Source organism: Atractosteus spatula, chromosome 11, assembly GCF_055471065.1.
Source record: "Atractosteus spatula isolate fAtrSpa1 chromosome 11, fAtrSpa1.hap1, whole genome shotgun sequence".
Taxonomy (NCBI): Eukaryota; Metazoa; Chordata; class Actinopteri; order Semionotiformes; family Lepisosteidae; genus Atractosteus; species Atractosteus spatula.
In genome coordinates, this window is record NC_142716.1 from 4,760,785 (window position 1) to 4,782,008 (window position 21,224).

Below are 21,224 nucleotides of genomic sequence, written 5' to 3' on the forward strand. Positions count from 1 at the left end.
CTCCTCGCCGCGACTGCCCGACGTCGGCATTCATCACAGGAGCTGCGGGACAGGGGACTGCACACGTCATCTTCGTCACAGGCTGAGAGCTGATCCACACAGGAGTAATCCGGGAGTTCAGTGACCGAACGCAGAGCAGGAGGGGCCCGTAAGCGATCCAGACGTGCTCAGTCATATCCCCCCACCCACACCCACACACACCACGCGCATGCTCTGCCGTGACAATCCCAGCAATGACAAAGGCCCACTAGTGATATGACCGATGACAGACCAGGCCGTTGCTATCGGCATCCTGTCTGGCCCCACTGGCCCTGCTTAGCACCATCCTGCTGTGGAGCAAATAGGAGAAGCTGAGTGTACAGAGAGGGGCTGATGCACCTGAGGTTTCTGAGGGCTCATCTTACCACCCACCTTCGTTTTGCAAGTTCATCAGTCAGATGAAGATGGGCAGCAATCCGAACCAGGCAGCCAGAGGCCTGCAACCTGTCCTCCCAGCATTCAGCGGAGACACCACTTCACCCTTCACGCCTCCCGTGAGATTTTACCCTGTGCCTGGCTGTCTTAAATCCTCAAATTAAAATTCCTCCCGCGAAACAGTGAAGGACAACTGTTATAACTATCCTTCAGAGTGTTTCCTCTTAAGAATTTTAACTGCATTGCAATTCTCTTGTCCGAAAATATCCGTGGTATTTTTAAACGGTTGTCCAAAACTACTTTCAAATTAGTCATTAGATCCTCCAAAAAGTACCCAATTCAAATACCAGGTCTTTATACATTCTAAATGTTTGGGGGGGGGGGGGGGGGGGACAAGTCATGAGATTATTTTCATTTCTTGATTAAAGGCCACATTCCTACATGTGCAAGGGATTCAGGCTGGTATGTGATAGCAACTGACAGCTGACAAATACCTTACAGTGAAGTTTACCCACTATGTTCTATAAATACGGCTTCGTATCTGGACTCTTATTAATCTGAGTCTCAAGGAATCACAACAGCCGATTCACCTCCAGAGCCGTTCTGCCACACAATGTAAACATGCATATACGATTAACACAGCATCACAGATCTGGCCATCCAAAACGCATAGTATGAATCATACAAGACTGTAAACTGCAAACACAGGATACAGAATTTATCTCTTTTCTTGCTTGAGACACTTAAAACAGGAGGTTTAATTTGGGGAGACAGTAGCCTGTTCACAAGGGGGCCATCTTCAGCAGCAGAGATGCTTCCAAAATTAATTAACAGCCTTTTTTAATCGAATCAAATGAAGTCTTTGGACCCTGAACCCCAAAGTGACACAGTGGGTAGAGGGCTAATTGAACACTGCTTGCAGCTGCTTAAATATTCATAATACAGCAGACCTCAGCCATCTGGGTGCCTATCTGATTGCTGAAAAACAGCCGACACAACATCAAATATGGCCACCGAACAAGGAGCCTTTGTTACTGCAGGCTGCTTGTTTTGCCGATACAGTTGCACTTCATCTGTCCAGAACAAATTTAGTTAGCAATTATCGCGGATGGAAAACTGTATTACTTCCCCGGCAGTTACCACTTGGGTTTTATGCCATTTTATGAACCAGACAGAACAGGAACATGCATCACGGCTTAAAAACAAGCAAAGTTGATGCTAATTTGTCATGATGGCCACAATTATCCATTCAGTATCCACCAGAAAGCTGCTCGGGCCCACTGGGTCATGGAAACATGGAGGCAATCCCAAAAGCAGAGAGTGCAAGGCGGTGCCGCATCCTGGAGGGGACACACCCAACCAAAGGAACAATTTAGTTTCAGGACGCCGATTAACACGGTCGCTGACTCTGGGAGGTAAGAGCAAACTAGAACACTTGGAAGACCCCACAGAAGCCCATGCAAAGGAGACTTCAGCCCTGGAGTTGTGGGGTATCTGTGTCGCTATGTTGCGCCACAATAATTTCGAATCTAAATTTGACAGCTAAAGCATTTAAGTTTATGGCCTTATTTCCCTGAGCTTGCACTTTAAATGCATTTTTGCCTGTAACCCCATGGTTTACATAAACGAACTACTACATACAACATTTACAGAACATAAAAGACAATGATTGTAAAAAATGGAAAAGGGTCCACTCAATTTCTAAAGTACTAAATTGTAGTTTAAAAATTAAAGAAATTCTTAGCCACCTTCCCAAAATCACATGTAACTCATGAACCAAGGCAAGGTAAAGTGTCAAAGGTTCCCAGCTAATGTCTCTAGCCTTTTAATGAGCCTGCAGTGACCAGGGATAAGTCCTAATACTAAGCGTTTAATTTGAATCACATGGCCGTACAACCAGAATGAAATCAACTGAATTACCAACTCTTCATGCTCAGCCAAATAGCCCACAGAAACTGAAAGCAGTAAGAAATCATTTATGTACTTTTTGGATTGAACCAGACCAAAAGACTGGTATCCTTTGTATTGTATTACCTTGTTTAGTTCCATTTTTCATTAAAAAAAGACACATTTAATTTCCAAAAGAAGGAGAAAACCATTGATCAACAAAAAAAAAACAAACAGACACTAGAAATGACCCTCTACACGAAACCGCGGTCGAGAGACGCGGCGATGATTGGCCTTGAGGAGCGCTTCCAGGGGCTCCGAGCTCGAGGGCAGGGAAGTGTGTGGACAGTGCCTGGACAGGTCTGCCAGAGGAGGCCGAGCTCCGCTCCCCTCAGTTTGCAAAAATATTCAAGAGCGTGTTCAGGGACTCTGTAACTCTGACACATTTGCATAATGCTTTGTGGTGTCCCCCAACTGCCACTGAATGAACTTCTCTTTGTGAGCCCCTCATCGCCACCCCCACGCTCCCCCACACACGCGCACTCCTGACAGAAGTGAGATTCCATGTGGCTGGGACACAGAGGGCCTACACATGCAGTCTCAACTCTGCCTCAGACTTGTCCAGGGGCAGCTGGGGGGGGGGGGTTCTAAACTTCTTAACCTCCCAGTGTAATGTTACTGCCCCAGATGTAGAGCCCCAGCTCCATTTGACAGTGCACACAATGCGGCTGTGTGGAAGATGGCAGGCTGCTGAATTTGAATTTCTGTTTGCCTAAACACGATCCTGTCACAGTAATGTGATTTGATCTCCCCCATTGTCTATTCAATCTCATCTCCAGCTGATTTTTTTTTCCCCTTATTTGATTTGCCTTCTCCTTTTTTTCTCTTTTTGTTTCCCCAGGCCTTATTTTGCATTTGTTAAGCAATTACAATCAAATGAGGCATATTACTCCCGTCTGGCGAACCTCCACTTTCAGGCTCTGCGACTAACTGCCAGTTTGATCTTTAGGCGACATTACCCGCTTCCAGTGCCGAAAAGAGACAAAGGATTCAACAAGTCCCCTCACACCTTGTCACACCACCTTTCAAAGACTACCATCGCCTCCCTATGAAGCAGTGCAGAGACAAGCTGTTGCCGAACTTGTCACGAAGCTGCACGCGCAAATTCAGACCCCCCCAGAAATGGTTCCAATCCCAGATAGATCATTAGTGAGGAGAGCGTTTTCTGTAAAAAAAAACCATCTGATAGATCTAACATATAACCATGTTCTTTTGTGAGCTCTTATTCACCTTTCTGAAAAGCAAGGTAAGTGGCATCTTGATATTTATGGGAGGAATTTAAATGTTCCTGCTTGCTTTGAAAGAACAAAAAGCTTACAAACGGGTCACTTATCCCCGATACATTCAACCATTTTGTGATAACATCGACAACAAGAAAACAGTAAAGGGAATAAGGAAGTCTGTGCTTTTTGTTCATTCTTTGGGTGTCTTTTTATTTGTTTGGATTTTTTTTCCTGTTTTTTTTTGTCAATTTTAAAAACCTCTTAAAATACTTTTCTGAAAATGGCTCACAAGCTCGAGGAACCTTGGTCTAGTCACTGTGCAGAGCGGTGTGTAAGGTAACCTAGGATTAGAAATAATGCACACACCAGAGAAAGCCAGCTTTGCTGTTACTAATGAAGCCACATGAGCCTGAATCAACCTTTTCCTAGATTTACAAACACTTCCTTTAAAAAAAAAAGTACATTGCTCACTCTTCTGGAGCGTCACGTCTTCAATAAGGCAGGGGACATGCATTACGGCAAACAAATAGCACCAATAAAAATGAGAAAACATCCCTGATCCAGCACACAAGATATAGTAGGTGGCATGCCCAGCTGGAGAGCAGAATTAGACCCCAGGCATTCGTGAAAAGCCATCAATACAAAGGAGACTTTATGGCAGGTCATATGACCATTAAATCAAACTATTGCTCCTGCCACAACCGCTTCCCATACTCAGTCCTCTCTCTTCCCAAGTGTTCTCTCCCCAAAGACAAGATGTGCAATAACTGCATTAATGCAACATGCAATCAGCCAGCACCAAGCTGCAATGCAGCAAACCTAGTGGAGCAGATGACATAAAAACACACCCTCTAGAGCCCTACAGTGTATTATCAGCCCCCCACCCATATGGAAAAGCCATTGGTAACTTTAATACAAATGGATTTGGATAAAAAAGAACCCCACATTCAGGACTAAAGGAAACGCCCCACACTACAAACCATACTTGTTTCTCATAAAATAGAAAACATGGGCATTATTGGGACTGAACACAAGGAACAGGACCAATCAAGAAAATACTATCTGTCCAGTTAAAGAATGAACATAGAGCTGCAGGTTCCTTGCCACTAGTTCTTGCCTCACAACTGACCTCGGCAGTTTCTTATCAGGGCCTGCGACCAAAACCTCTCATTGGCTGGAGGGAGAACTGTAGTGTTGTCCTTCACAGATTCTACACACCAGGGCTTTGCGTGCTTGCATTTCTTTTAATTGTCCCTCTGTCTTTAACAAAGAAATACATACCCTGTAGATTCAAACACGCTCTGTGTGCTCTTCAGAACTTTGCGAGTGAATATGCTAAAAAAAAAAATAAGAGATCGGCTGAGTCATCTCTAAAACTCAAGAAACAATGGAAACTCACAACAAGATACTCTGAGCCTTCAGTACAGAAATTAATTACCAGGATTGAACTATTTAAAAGCACCATTAATATGCAGTGAAGTGAATAACTCAGATTGCACAAGCCCTTACATAAAAATATAAAACCTGAAGGTATATAACACTTTGAAAATATAACACTTTGAAAATGCACTGTGTTTCTAGGCAGTTGAAAGAATTGTTTTGGAAACCCAACATCTTATGCTTAATATTATTGATGATTTGACCGTTGGTCTTTTTTTTTTTGGTATAGAGACCTTTGCTTACCATTCATGGCATTTATATGCAGAAACAGAACTAAGTGGAACAGATCTGCCTTTTTAAAAAATGAATGCTACGCAACAGATCATTTTAGAACCGGTAGTCAACTGTGCGTTAGAGGCTGGGTTTCTTTTGCCTCCAAGCAAACCCTACCTCCAAAGAGCCTGCACGTTGAACTGGTTTGAGTCACCATTAATGTTCAGTAAAGAAAAAACAAACAGGAAGTAAATTCACCCATAAACTGTTACGGCTGCTACTCAGCCTGAAAACCGATGATAAAACAGACAAACTGGTGGTGAAAAACACGAGAGAGAACAGCACTACTGCAGCAGAGCACACAACACATGGGCTGCCCTGAAGCACAGCTACCCTCCTGAAACAATGGCAGGTGTTCAATAGGATTCAGCCTTACAGCCTTTTACAACAATTACTACAACAATAAGGGGGAACAGAAGAAAAAACAAATTGTGGGGGTTCTCTATTACTTCTTTTTCTTCCTGAAAAGGATTGGGATCTGGGAGAGGGTCGGGCTCGAAGAAGAGTGAATAGCCAGTGATTAAGATGAATGGATCTCATTTAAACCACTTGCTTTGACATTCTGGCAATCATTGGGAGGCAAGCGTTAGGCTTCTAATTCATGGTGTATTGTCCAGCGTGATCGGCTACTGTTTTCACTAATAACGAATGGGAGGCACATTCTGCGTATTAAATCTGCAATCAACCACTGTGAAACTGAACATTTTAAGCCCATCATGAGGTAGCTCTATGATGAATCTGCACTGCTGACTAAAACATGTGAAACGGTAAAAAAAAAAATGCCCTGCTATAAAAAAAAAGATACTGCCTGAAGATACTACAGATTTGCTCTTTTTCGTTCTGCAGGGTAGAGCAGCAGCACACGAGCCTGCAACACCTTCAGTATATACATCGGCTGCTGGCTTAGACCTCTGGAAACCAATGAAACAGCAGCTTTATATTTGTACAGGTGCAGCAGATTGAACCATTCAAAAACAAAGAAGTTTCCTGTTGTTATTATTATTATTAACTTGGCTGACATTTATTCAAAGATGGTTACATTTACATAAAAACCATAAAGGTTACAAACAAATGAGAGTAAGCCCATTTCATAGTCAGGAGTCACCAGGGGAACCAGCTTGTTCCACACTCCCACCAGCCTTTGGGTAAAGTCAAACTTCCAGGCAGAAGCACAGAGCTTTAACCACTAGTCCACACAGCTGCCTCTTCTGTCTGAAACAACCAAACAATGTATATGATTGCCATCAAAAGTGCTGGAAAGCAGGCAGGACTTTTCCTTGAATCTTCCTGAAGTGCATTTAGAAGAGGAGATTCGGCACCCTGTGAGACCTCCGCTACCGGGTTACAGTTTCGATCGGAAACATTCAGAACATGTTAAAAACTCACCTTTCACCTGCAGAACCAACATGTCTCAAACCCAAGACACGTCTGTGACCTCCAGTTTTTCCCCTACCTTTTCATAAATAAAAGCAACTACCCGTTTCTAAAAAAGGCAACATACGATTTAAGCACTATGGAGTCGCCATATGCACGGTTGATTACGATCACAATAAAAAAACTGCTTCAGTCTGCAAAGCGGATTCATTTTCCCTGCTGCAGGAATTTTGAACAGATGAAGAGGACCTGGAAAGAGTGCTGTATTGGCAATCACACCTAATATACACCAACAAACATCAGAAAATAGAAAGCTGCTAATCACAAAATGCTAATAAAACCAACAACACCAGCCCATCTAACAGAAGCGGATTCTGTTATTTAGCATACTTTACTTTTAAAATGCATTGTGTACATACACACTCTCAACACACTTTAATAAAAAACAGGGTGAAAGCATGTTTGGATTTCCTTTCTGGAAAGAAAACAAGTATTTTAGTCAACTCACTGCCACCTAACAATGAAAAATTACTTAGCAGTGGCAATTTTTTCCTAAGGCCATGATCAAATATTGCAATAACCGTTAAGTGCATGGAATCAGAATGGCTAAAGACTATTCTCGGCACTTAAAGAGGGGAAACTATACTTTTCCTGTAATCTGAAGACATTCTACAGAAGGATGCTTCCTCTCGTATAACCAATACCCGTACTGATGAGGTTTTTTTAGCACCAATATGTATCCATCATGACCCAACAAAAGGTACAGAGACTGCATAAGGCAGACAGCAGTAGTTTTGTTGATCTTAAAGCCTCCGATACACACTAACTAAATGAAAGGGGAATGGCTGAGGGGTACTTGACATTTTACATATATAGATGCATTCAGATCCAAACCTAAAAGGCATAAGGATGAGAGCCAAGTGCACAAAGTTTCCTTTAACAATATTAATATATTAATCATCACTGAGGTCAGCCAAGCTTCTGAAGTAAAAGGAAAACGTCTCTCCATGAGCTTTCAACAATTTCTTACACCAGTACTAAACAAAGATCATTTTAAACAAACCTTTCATGAAGAAAGGTGTTTAAAGTGAGCACACGCACAGAGGTATAAAAGACATTGCTGTTTAAAGTATTAGATCTAAGAGCACTTATGCATTGCAGCCTTAACTGAAATATCACTACATCCTAATACGCCTTATGTAACTGCCACTGTTCTCCAAACTGAACAAAAAGAAAAGGGGTTTTCATATTCAGTATGAATAAGGTTTACATTTATACACTCCATACTGTTTTCATCCACTAAGTAAATCAATGTATCCATATAATGTACATATAACTCTGATGTTAATTTAGCACTAACTCTGAAACCCTCCAGATTTTCCATTCAGTATATATCCTTTCATTTCAATACAAAGACCTGAACTGTAAAAACACACAGCAGCTTGAACTGACCTCTGTGTTCCAGAGAGTTCAGGTTTGGGCCCTGGTCATGTCACTAGCTGACTGTACCCAGGATTCCCTCAAATGCCACTGGGAGGTCACCAAGGCCAGTCCTGGCTGCCACACAGACCACGACCCCGTGACCCCCTGGGCACCTGCAGGTTAGCGGTGCCAACAGCAAAGGATACACCTCTACCCCCATGAGGACTGAACCTCGTTGTGCAGCTCACAATTAGTTCAAATAGGACGACGTAGTGGGTGAGCTGGCCAGAGGAGACTGTAGGAACAGAGGCTGTTGCTGTGAGCCAAAACAAAGACACAACAGGCACAAGTGGCGTTTCCAAACTGGACAGGCACGCAAAAAATGAGCCTATAAAACATTCATACAGCCTCTCAGAAAAACCTAAGTCATTCTCAAAGTCTACTTTAACCAAATATAAAATAACACTGGTAACCATTCACCCTGTGGTAGGATTTTGTAGAGATCTTAATGGGATTAAGGACACAGGAAATATTTCACATGGAATTTCACAAACATAGATAGAACAGACCTCCAAACAATGCTGACAAGGCCCAAATCGCAGGTTGCCGATAATGCCAAAATGAAGAATTCCCTTTATAAACACAACACTGAACTTCTCCATTCATTAAGCTACAGACAGGGAACCTACAGAGTGAGGGCAGTGAGGCACACCATTCCTCTCTGAAAAGGCCCAGACTTAAACACGTACAGGAGCCTCTGACAGGAATTAGCCAGTGGTACTTCCTCCCACAAACCCGGCCAGCCAATGGCCTGACCCAGGTACACAAATCCCATCACCGGACCAGTCTTTCAAAACACAGCTACACTCCTAGCTTTTCACAAGCATTGTCTCAAACCCTATTCTTTCTAGCTCCCCAGAAAATCAAAATTAAACATTTAAAAGATAGGTCTAGATATTTTAACAGGGAAAGAAAATGTTCACCTTTGCTGCAGCTAATACTGACAAATTATCTGGTTATATACAAAAGTCCTATAAGTTTTTTTTTCCGCCTACAGAAGCTTTTTGTCAGAGCCTTAAAAGTTTTTCAAACTTTATATTGCACACTTGGAACATAGAAGAGAAAAATTATATTTTACCACGATCGAAGGGTATTTTTCCTTAGGATTAAAGACAAACTTTCATTAACGGGGAAACATATAGGCTGGTGGGTTTGAACATAGAAGAAAACAGAACAAAAAAGGAGGAAAAAAGATTTGAGACATCAACCGTACAGAAGGAGGAAGACAAAAAAAAGCTGACAAAAATAAAATTTCACATTTCAATACTCGTTTTTTTTTAAAAAAGATTTAAATCCTTAAATAAGTGGTATGCACACCTAATGTATTTCTTAAGTCGCGTCTAGTTTCTCAACAAACCACAAAGCACCACATTCCTTCAGAAACCAGACGCATGGAAGAAACCATCTATAAAAGCAAACACTCTGTCAAGAGAATTTATTTCCAGAACAGGGGACGCTGCTTGAGAGCAAGTCGGGGTTAATTCCAGAGCAAAGCAAACAAGCGCCGAAACTTCTCCTTTTCTGCCATTAGTAGTACGGTCGGAGGGGGTACAGAGGGGCAGCCGAGTTAAAGAGTCACTTCCACTGACTAAACATTCCCCCAGAAATGAGGTGGGCCTCCTTCAGATCTCAGCACGACAACAGGGACGGGCTCGACATCACTCACTGTGGGGGGAGGCACAGGCTGGGCATTTGCACGCTTACCATAACTGCTTCTCTTCTCGGTCCGGGGCTGACTGGGCTAAATCCGTCAGGAATTCCTTTATTGAAATGATTGAGATTTCACAGAGGCGATCGCACCTCTGCTTCCTGCGTCACTGTGACTCAGGCACTTGGTCCGCCCCACATCCCCAAAGCCAGCAGTGCGTGGCCTAGTAATCCCCAGTCACTGCTCGAACCCTGGATCTTCCTGTTTGAAGACTCTATATAAATCCCAGTGCTTGACAGAGAGGACAGCTGGCGAATATGTGGTGGGCATCTTTACAGAACAGAAAACGCAGCCAAAAATGTGAAAGATTCTTGTTTTTGGACCACTGTAGATGAAACCCTCTCAGCCTAAGTTTATTCTTCATTTTCCCCAAGCAGGTTTTTTTTCAATTTTTATTTTAACGGGGTTGTATTTTTATAAAAGAATTTTCTGCAGGTTTTTAAAGCGATGCCATAAGTTTCGCAAATGCATACTAAACTAAATGCAGATTTTAAATATGAATGGTACATAACTATAAAATACTTCCTCACTAATCAAGTGAGGAAAAGTCTGACTTTTTTCCCGTCAGAAATAAAGGCTTAATCTTAAAGTGAAATGATCTGATGCACGAGCAGCTCTTAACAGAAGCTCCACATGCAGATTTTGAACAATTAAAGACATGATTGCCTATCATTTGCAACAGGCTACCATACATTTTTAATCAGTCTCTCCAAAGGTGTCACATGTTTAGAAATTGCAGCTACTGCCCCCCACAAACTCTGAATTAAGTAGTCACATTCAAATCTTAACTATGAAATTGACCTGCGCATTATAATGACAATTCTGCTTGACATTTGTACTCAAATATCATAACACTGATGAAAACAGAAGCTAAAATTGTACCTGACTTGTTTTTCATTCATCAGGTTATTCCCCCATCTCTGGTGTAATCACAGCAAACTAGTTATTTTAAGATTCGTCACGTTTTCTCTTTTGTACACAAGAACACATTTACACACTTTACTTGGAAGTCCAAGCATGCAGCCAGAACACTGCAGGGCTGGAAGAATAGCAAGTAACAAGTCTGTTCCAGTGGCGAATTATTTCTTGCATTACTAATTTGAGTAAACAAAGTAGTATAATCTGCCCGCTTCAGACCATGTATGGATGGATAGCTGTTACCATCTGTTGAACAGTTTTGAAACAAAAAATATAATTACAGGTTTCCAGCTTATGACTCAGACCGGGCAGACAGAGCGAGACAGACCAGAAACTAACACCCCTGCAAAGTATTCACCAAAAACGTGCATCTTTTCTGTTAAATTACGTAAGCTTATAAAGGCCTACACTTCATTTTCGACAACCCCCTTAGTCTGCGTCTGCATGAAAAGATCAGACCTTTTCTTGACGAATCTGAACCAGATCGCTCCAAGTTTCCATTGCTGAATGTGGAACCTACGTTTGTAGAATCTGTGGCAAGAAAATCAATGCAATTATTTTAAGTAAACAAACTGGGAAATGGCTTGTTATTGACCCATTAGATAATACCTGTGTGTTATTGAAGCTACAAATTATGACCTATGTGGTATTTTATGCATTTGGGACAGGAGTAGAATTTGGAAGGATGGACCAATGGACTGTACCAGCTTGCTTTCTCCTCTCCACGAGACCTGTTGACATCACGGAAGGTCAACACGCATGCGACCAGTGTAGAAACTCCCCCCCCATCTCAGGACTGAATGGAAAAGAACTGCACAAAACTTTGCAAAAAAAACCCAGGCGTTTTAAAGAATTAGACTTTAAAATTATGGCACAGTCAACCAAAACAAAGGAAATCAGGAGGAAAAAAAAGGAAAAGGAAGAACAAAAGAGATTAATCTTGAATAACGCAAAAAACAGCCTTGAACTTCTGTTTTAATAAACCTTTTTGTTTCCCTTCACATTGGTTCTGCTCCCTGATGCTCATTCTTCATTCTGAAGCTACGGTAGATTTTTTTTTTTGGGGGGGGGGTTGAATCTGTATAATTTTATCAGAAAAAAAGCAAAAAAACTCTTTATAGTCCCATTAGTCTGCATAACAAAGGGGCATAAAAGAGATTGAAATTCTTCAAACATTCAAAATTAAATAAACATCCCCTTCTCAGCCCCCAGTCTGGCATTAGAACACAGATCTGGATTTCTGTTGTGCAAAAACTTTCATCTATTAATTCCTCTTCCTTACACTTATCTCTTAAAACCCTTTTTTACTGCAGCTGGGACACTGAAAAAACAATCCTCTGAATACTTTTGTATTTCCAGGCAAAGAGACCACACATGCAACACAAAAAGCAGAGCAATTTTACCAGCGTATGCTGACTTCTCATTTCTGTCACTCACAACGAAACCGACAGAGCATCTTAACCAACACTTCATGCACTCGGTTAAAAAAAAGTGCACAATTTAAAAACAAAATTGCAGGCAAACAGTTCATTGCTCTTCATAGTCAATTACACACTTTAATTCTGTACTGAAACTGGTGCGTTGCATAACAATGAAACATGTCACTGCCACCTAACGTGCCTGTCACTGTTTCTTGAAGGGTTTTCAAGAAGTGTTTCTCAAACCTATGCAGACAGCTCAGGTGTCTTTTTCTACAGTGCTCTGTGGGTGTACAGCTGACCAAGCGACAGAAACCAAGCTCCCTCATTAACTAGAAGAAAATACAAGTTTGTTAACGCTCAAAGTAGATGCAGTTAAAAACTAGTTTGGCATTCATTTACAATATTTGCTGTGTGAAATATTCTAATTGCTCATTATGATAAAAATGCAAACCTGGTTTCTAACCTGAAGCACTCGAATTTGCCTTGCAGAACATTCACGCTATTAAAATGAAGTGACAATTCAACATGTCTTCCACAGCAATATCACTTTGATTTTCAATGCTCAGTTTTAACGGCCCACACATTCATTGAGTGATTATTTTTATGGACATTCAGATGTGTTTTGTTTTTAACTGTACAGTGATGTGCAAGACAACGGAAGCCAACTGACTTTCAAGGACATACTAAAATACTGTTTTGGTTACAGAACCTCAAAAATGGTGATTCGTTCGACGTCTCTTTTTTTAGGTAACATTATAAGAACTTAAAATGTATTTCCATAAGAAAGATCCTCTCAAAAAACAATTAAATTGAAAAAAATTACACCCCAGATAAGACTTAAAAAAATATTTTAACTATCCCCTTTTTTAGGATACTTGACAGCATTAAATAGCAAGATGAGGGTTAGAATATTTAAAATGAGGAACAAAAGTAATGTACACAGCCTGAATACCCAACACCTTGGCTTTACTGTCAAAACAGTGCCAAAGGAAATGCAGTGTGATTTGGCAAAAAAAAAAAGTGAACAAAAGTTATTTTGTATGGATTGAGCCACATTTTCCCCTGCTGTTGCCTCAACAAGAAAGTGGGCAGAAAGAGAGAGAGAGTGAAGCATATCACCCAACTGGAAAGCTACCCTCTGGAATCAGCACATCTCCAACCACCCCCCACCATCTGCAGCTAATTTTACACCTCCTGTGTTAAAAATAAGCACTTTTAAATGAAACATTTCCTTAGTGGTGGTTCGCTGAAGACGGTCCTATGCGTTTTATCAGCTCCCCACCCCCTGTGCTATGCCCTGTCCACACTTTGCTGAACAGCTGATGCCGGAAAAAATGCCAGTGACAGGAGGCTGGAAAGAAAGGAGCCGAGCTGTAACCAGAAACACAGTGCCACTCGCAGACAGGACTAACCTGCTTGTCGATTTGCTTATTACACACAGACCTTTTTTTTTTTAATTCTTATCCCACTGACCTTTTTTATTTAAAGGATGTAACATCCTATTGGAAAAAAAAACAACACAGCACCATACTTCCTTTGCGATTTCACTTATTTCCTCGTTTCTAAATGCTAAAAGTTATTCAGCAAATAGAGCACTTAAACAGCACTTGAAGTATACAGGAAAAGGGAACCACTTCATCCAGCACTGAAAGGCAGCCCCTGTCTGTGTTGTGTGGCAGCCATTCTGCGCTGCAGTGAGGCGGCTGGTGCAGATCAGGTGGAGAAGTCAAATACTGCTTCACCAATTAAGTTAAGGGGGAATTTTAGGGACGCCAGACTGCACACTCTCCCAGTGGTGGCGTGGAGCCAGGACATCGGGGTTAACATCCCTACTCTTACGGACAGTGACACAGGATCTTTAACAGTCACATACTCAGGCCCTCGGTTAAACTCTCATTATCTGAAGGACGACACCCACTACAACCCAGTGTCGCCCTGTCACCACACTGAAGCACTGGGTTTCAGAAATCTAATATCACAACAGAACAGTCCTCTAACCAATGTCGACCCACATCCATGTGAAACCTTCCAAGCTGTCTCCGGCTCCACAAATTGATTTGACAAGCTAAGACGTCCTATTTTACCCAGCAGTGGATATGTGACAAGAACAAAACAAGCTGTGTAAGGCACAGTCTACCCAAGAGCATCAGGAGGTCAGTTACAAAGGAATATTAACTTTCTCCTTGTTTATATTACAGGTGTACAGAAAACAGAATTTGATTCTTACAATGTGTTCAGCTATGTATATTATTTTAACAAAAACCCTTTGAACTCGTACACTTTTTCCTTCCAGCTCTGGGTTCTTGATTCTAGCTCCTGAAAACACTACGCACACATTTGATTTAGGCAGATTTTTAAATCTGGTTATTCCTGGCAGAGTCGTCAGTTAAGAAAATGAGCTGTGTATACTCAATTTTATGCTAACATGAAGAGAGAATTCAAGCCCTTTTCAAATCTGAAATTGCTCACCGCTTCTAAACATTTGCTCGTTTTATTTCATTACAGGCTCACAAACACAGGCGCTTAATGCAATACAGTAGATCTTTGTGAGTATTCAATGATTTTACTATTTTAAATGGCATGCTTAGAGGAAAGGTAATATTCCATTAGTGATTAATGCTCAACACACAGAATCTTCACTTTGTTGCACAAGCGCTGTAAGGACTTTCATGAAACTCCTATTTCAAAGGTACTATTCTTTCAACACACAACAGCTGAACTAATCTGACAGACTACAAAGAAAATCTGTTAGATACTTTGGTCTTATGAAAGAAATTTACGGCAAACTACATGCCCAATACAAATACAATACAGAGCTACGATGCTATGCTTTTGTTAAAAAATTAGTGATTTTTTTAGAGCACTAAAAACCAGAATATATCCTTTGGCACTTACATCGGACCGATGCAGTTATTGGGGGAGCTCTACATAGTAAAATACTTCGGTGGAATTAACGCGCTATTTAGACTATAAAGTAAATGCATTCATGATAAAACTAACTGAAAGGCTTTGAATGACTAAGCCTGTAGAAATGGTATCCGTTTTACCAAAAGAGAACTAGCCAGTTGAACACCCAGAATAAAGCATGCATAGCCACTCGCTCACTCCTCAAAAGAAAAAATGAAAGAAAAAAGTGGAAACACGTTTCGGAACAAAACCTAATGAACATGTTTACCTCAGAAACACACAGCCCCTGAAACACAAAACAACTTAGGATCTCAAAATGACCGACTGCTTTTCACTTAGACACCGGCTTTTTCCACAAACTACAGCCGCCGAAATAACTAAAAATAATTTGGGGGGGGGGAGGAAATACGCAAAATTAAAAACTAAACGGCCACGAAGTAACTGCCTTTTTATTCGTTTATAAAAAGGTGTTCCCGTTGGCGAGAAACCATCGATGTGTGCGAAACGACAGCATGAGGTAGCCTACAAATCTCGTTTTTATTTCAAACCCGTATTTCGGGTGGGAGGCTGAACACCTAACGAGTCCTCTCGCTTACGTATACATAAAACTAAATATAAACACGCAGGCTATATTTAAGACCGCAAAAGCATCCTTTGTCTTGACCGCAAGACAACAAACAAACAAAAGGCGAGGACGAAAAGAGCAAAGCGGATTACATTTGGTTAATTTTGTAAGGAGACTGAATAGTGTCCTCACCCCCCCGGCCTCAGACTAAAAAAAAAAACCTATCAATAGCCAATACTGCTCAATCGTGACAGCTCCGTCCCCCCCCCTCCCCAGAGCCGGAGAGACGAATGCGACACTTGACAAATCGTCACCAAAAACAAAAACCATTTATTAGCCTCTAACACGGGGCAGAGTTGAAATGAAAAGATTTTTTTAAAAAAAAAGTTAGACTCAGGGCGACCGTGCCGATGAGGTCGTCGGCTCCGGTCCAAGTGCAAAACCACACTTGTTCTCTCTCTCTCTCTGAACGACACACAATGTGCGGAAAAAGAAAAAAAAACGCTGAATCAAAACAGGAAAAAAATTTTTTTTTTCCTCGGTCGGCAAAAGGCGGAGGAGCCCTTTAAATTTTAAAAAGCTGCCTCGCTGTTACTTGAGGACGGATCTCGCCAGGTTTTCCGCTCAAGCCGAAACACTGTAACAATTTTTTTTTTCCTCTTTTATGTACGTCTGGCTGGCTGGACGGACGGATTGAGGGGAGGGGGGGGGAGAGAGAGAGAGAGAGAGGGGCAGCTGACGGACGGGACCGCAGCGCACAAAAATTTTCAGATTTTAAAGGGGTTTAGTGAGGAGTGTGCGTGTGTGTCAGGGGGAGAGAGAGAGGCGGGGGGGGGTTACATCTGGTTAAAAAAAAAACTTTGCGAACAACGCTATAAACTTCCATTTGTTCCGGGGGAGAGAGAGAGGAAAAAAAAAGGACAAGCCCACCCCCCCCAACCACCTCTCTCTCTCTCAATTCAATTCAATTCAAGGTGCTTTATTAGCATGACCGATGGGTACAATCAGTGTTGCCAAAGCAAATGAAAGTAATGATATTTACATGAAACAAAACAAAAATAGAAGTAAATTTATTCTCTCTCTCTCTCTCTTTCGCCCCGGCCCGTCGGCTCCGGCAAAGTTCGCTCCCGGCGGCCAAGCGCTGCGCGAAAGGGGAAGGAGGCGAGCCCGGAGCCCCGCTGAGGCCGCCCCGGCTCCGGCCACTTACCGACTTGCAGCACGTTCTCCACACAGCCGCTCTCCAGCAGCCGGATCCCCCGGCGGAAAGGCAGTCCGTCCCCGGCGCCCCCAGCCACGGCGCCCCCCCCGCCGCCGCCGCCGCCGGGCACCCCTCCGGGGAGAGCCCCGGACCCCGCGGGGGCCCCCGGACCCACAAGGGGTCCCTCTTCCCCGGCGCCCCGGCACTGAAAGGACGAGTACATGCAGATTTCCCTTTCGTTCCTGGGGAAGGACCAGTAGACGATGCGGCGCTGGACGGGCTCCGGGATCCGCTCGAAGCGCTCCTCCACCCTCTCGAAGGCCCACTTCTCCGCCACGGCCTTGGCGGCGCAGTCCAGCAGGGATTCCGGGCAGTGGAGCCGGGAGCTCGGGCATCCCGGCCCTGGGCCCGGGCCGGGGCCCCGGGGAGCCGGGCGCAAGCACGGCCGCTTGCTAGCCGGGGGCGAAGACAGGGGAAGCGGCGGCTGAAGCGGTAGCTCTCCGTGTCCCTCCGCCATGACGACCACATAAACACTGAAAGCAAAAGACCAGCCTGAGAATCGCAGAGACAGCAGCTCCGTGCGAGGGGTGGGAGGGGAGGAGGAGAGGGAGGGAGGGGGGGCTGTGTACGTCACTACCCACCTAAAACAAATACTGAATCGCACCAACACCTAACTTTCTTTATGATGGAGAAAACAAAACTTCTCCGCGACCTATCTAAAGGTCCTTTCCAACTGAAGCAAGTTTTCGTATATATCTTTACATCTTTTTTAATCTTTTATTTTTGGGGGGGGGGTATTTAGATCCGTAGGAGTTTAATTTGTGTAACAGCGGACACCACAGAATACGATGTAAAGATATCAAGTTTTAAAATAAATGCTGGTGTTTGTCGAATACAACCCAGTTTTTTATAAAAAAAACGTAGGAATAACAACTGTAACGTGAATGAATAGAACGAGTTTGATGCTCTAAATCTTTTTTAAAAATAATCAGAACAGAATGTGAGAAATGTCTCTTACATTTTTTCAGAATGAGGGATGAAGTTGTTTTGCTCGTGTTGTTTTTTTAAGGTTGATTACAACTCACAAGCCTCGCAAGTTTCTTTCATCTGAGCTGGCGTGTAAGAAAGTACAGTAAAGTGACACTTTTCAGCAATAAATTCGCTGGAGGTGCGCCTCTTCATCGACGCGCCCGGCAGCGTGGCGCACACGACAACGCACAGGGTAGCGCAAAACCATTTAGGTTACTTTTGAACGTAGCCATGTTTCATTTTTAAATGTTATGCAAGTACACAGATGGGTTTCTTTTCAAGAAATACTATCTGAACAGAACAATCAAAACGTGATCGTTAAAGGTTTGGGTCCTTTTTTGAATTAATAATGGAGATTAAGTAAACATATATCTAGTTCTATATCATATCAGTGAAATATCATCTCTTTGTGCGCCATCAGTGTATTCTCCGATATTTTGATATATAGATCATCCGGTGATTGGTTTTATCAAAATAAAATAGTTCAGAAACGCACTACAAAGCATGGCTCACATCCCTTCGGTGTGAATGGGTTTGCTAATGTCTCCTCACTGACATTGGGCACGGTGACAAAGCCATTCGCACCATTTAGCCTAAAAACAGAGGGAAAATACGTGTCTGTGTTTATTGAACTGCTAATAAACATCTCTGAAATACCCATTCTCCCCTAAACGCAGGTTTCCGTTCTGTGTAAATGTGGAGGCGTCTGGGTGCTTTCGCGAAAGAATGTGCTTCGGATATAGTTGACGCGCGTTGAGAAATCCACACTTCGGGTTTGTCTCAGAAGGCATTCTCTCCGTTGTCACTTAGTCCTAAGAAGAACATCGTTAACAGTATGGTAATGAATGGTAATGACAACAATCACGTTTGTATTCATGGGCAATGTGATCTAATCAGACCACTACCATATACATTTAAAATCTGAAATCCTGCTTTCATATGGGTTGTATTGACTGTTTCTACGTAAAAACAGCCAGACGTGAAAGACAGCGGTTTCACTTCTTAATAAATGATCGTAGTATTTTTTTCTTGATAAGTGAAATGGTATTAACAAGTGTGAAATATGTCGTGAATACACGTGAAAATGGAAAATGATCTGGATGGGAAAATTGCATTCTAGATTGACTTTCCAAACTGCCCCCATTGTAAATAATAACACAAAACCACTTTACAGCTAAGCATTTTATGGCTCTGTGAACCCAAGGTAATGTAGTTGTGGCACCTAACAAAACCAGTGAGATGTTTCCTTCGATTGGTGCCCATCTGAGACTGTATGGTCTCATTCAACTTGCTGCTCTAATAGGAAGCTGTAATAGTTAAGTTGATGGCTCAGAAAACTGTCCCTTCAAAACTTCAGATTTGCCTCGGCACGTCGTGTTAGCCTGTCAGGCTGTGGAGCTGGGGAGGGGTGTGAGGCGGGCCCAGATTGTGTGCATTTCCCAGGTTCCTCAATGAGATTCAAGTCCTTGGCGGAGCACTTAAGCACAAGTGCCTGCTCTGTCTCTTTGAGGTTACCCAGGGGAACGCAGAGAAAGAGCGAGCAACTTGGCTGTCTGGCTTCAAGTGCTGTGCCATTTCTGCAGGAGGGTTTCAGCACTCGGAATCTGAAGATTCCTCTCAAAACAGGGCCGGCCAACATCTCGATGACCCTCCATGCTTCCCAGGACATAATGGTTCCAGCCTGTGACCTGGCTATGACCTACCTCAAGCTCAGCCTGGCCAGACTCCTGATGCTGACCTTGCATGCCAAATAAAAGCTCTCCTCCTGCAGCTCAAGTTGATTTATTCACTTACCCTGTCAATGGTCTGGGAATGCTTTGTGCAACTGCAACGAGTAGTTTGCAGGAGTGTTTTCACAAACTAACGTCATTTGTTTTCTCCCAGTGTATTCACTGGGAGAAGTGGTGCCTTTAGTGGTGCCTGAAGGCAATGGAAAAATTACATTTTGACCTTTGGTGGTCTGGGGTAACGATCACCGATATTTCAAAAGGGATTTTGAGGCAGGTCTGACTTTACACCAGCAATGCAGAACAATGTTGTGCTACCACTAAACAAACCTGGCAACGTGTTCGGTACTTTCTTTAAGATAATAACATCGGTGAACATGTGTTTGAATATGTAAACATATGCAAACATCTGGAGTGCATATTTTCAAAGCTCACGTAGTGAAGGAGAGAGGAGCGCTGTGTTCTGCGTGCAGAACGTCGAAGGGGCTGAAAGTGGATCAGTAACTCAGGAGGCCTGGAAAGGAATGGGGGGACAGAAGATGACAACTTACAAAATCCGAAGGCAGTCGGAGGTGCTCTGAGACTCCGAGCTTGGGAAAAAGCAGCTCCCAGCCCGGACAGGGACAGGGTTGGGGGGTCCTCTCCAGGATGAAACCATTATGGGAAATTCTCAATGCCGGCTGGGGCGCAGGATGACGCGGTCGCGCGGCTGGGGGGAACGATACACACATGTGTGCTGGCATCGCGAGTCCACGCAGCGCAAGAAACACACGCGCGCTTCTCATTGACGAACATGGGGGCGAGGGGGAGGGGGTGCGGCCCTCCATGCCCAATTATCATCTCCCAGCTCTTCAGCTGGGGTGGGCCTGCTTGTTCTAATTAACACTGGAATGAATAATTAATACCACGGGGACGCCTTTCAGAGACTCTGAGCCTCTAGGAGTATCTGATGTCAGCTGTCTGTGTTGCCAGACACATTAGACCCAGTGTCAGCAGAAGGTGGGTTTTGCAGAATCTCCTATTCAGCGAGAGCTCAGCTCCCCAACTGTTACCTCTCAAGGCTGATTCTTTGCTCACCCATAGTTACACACAATAGCCTTCTACTGACAGATCAGACCTGGAGCCGCGATTCCCAGATGAGGTCACACTATCCTCTGTCCCCACTGATCCTCGGCAAAGCCTCTCAGGACTCAGTGCTCACCCTGCTGGCGAGCCTGTGGAACTGCAAGCTGCTCTACTTCACCGCTTGTAGAAAAAATGGGCTTTTTTACATCTTTCTCTCTCCAAATCTGTGACAAAATAATTAGCCGTTGGTGGTGATAGAATGGGACCAAAGAAGCAGCTCATAGTTTAGTGAACCTGGAACTAAATTGCAATTGAAAGAGCTTTATTGGCAAGACTGATGAATTACAGTGTTGTCAGAATGAATCTCAGAATAAACCCGATAAATCCAAATGAGTCAAAGTGGCTTGTCTGGCCTCCCAATTGGGATTTCCAACTACCCACCCCCAGTAACCCCTGGAGTCCATAACAGGGTTTCATTCAGCCACAGATGGGCTCAAGGCAGGACACAGCCAGGACGGGATATCAGTCCATTG

General features: G+C 43.1%; 1 protein-coding gene across 1 annotated transcript in view; it reads right to left on the reverse strand.

The window, feature by feature from the left end:
* The window catches only part of zswim5 (zinc finger, SWIM-type containing 5), a 64,779-nt gene extending 47,247 nt beyond the window's left edge, over positions 1-17,532 (reverse strand). The window contains exon 1 of the mRNA XM_088926784.1: positions 16,880-17,532. Coding sequence (XP_088782910.1) covers positions 16,880-17,387 — 508 coding nt within the window. The 5' untranslated portion in view covers positions 17,388-17,532. The remainder of the gene's footprint in view (positions 1-16,879) is intronic.
* Positions 17,533-21,224: the final 3,692 nt, after the last annotated feature.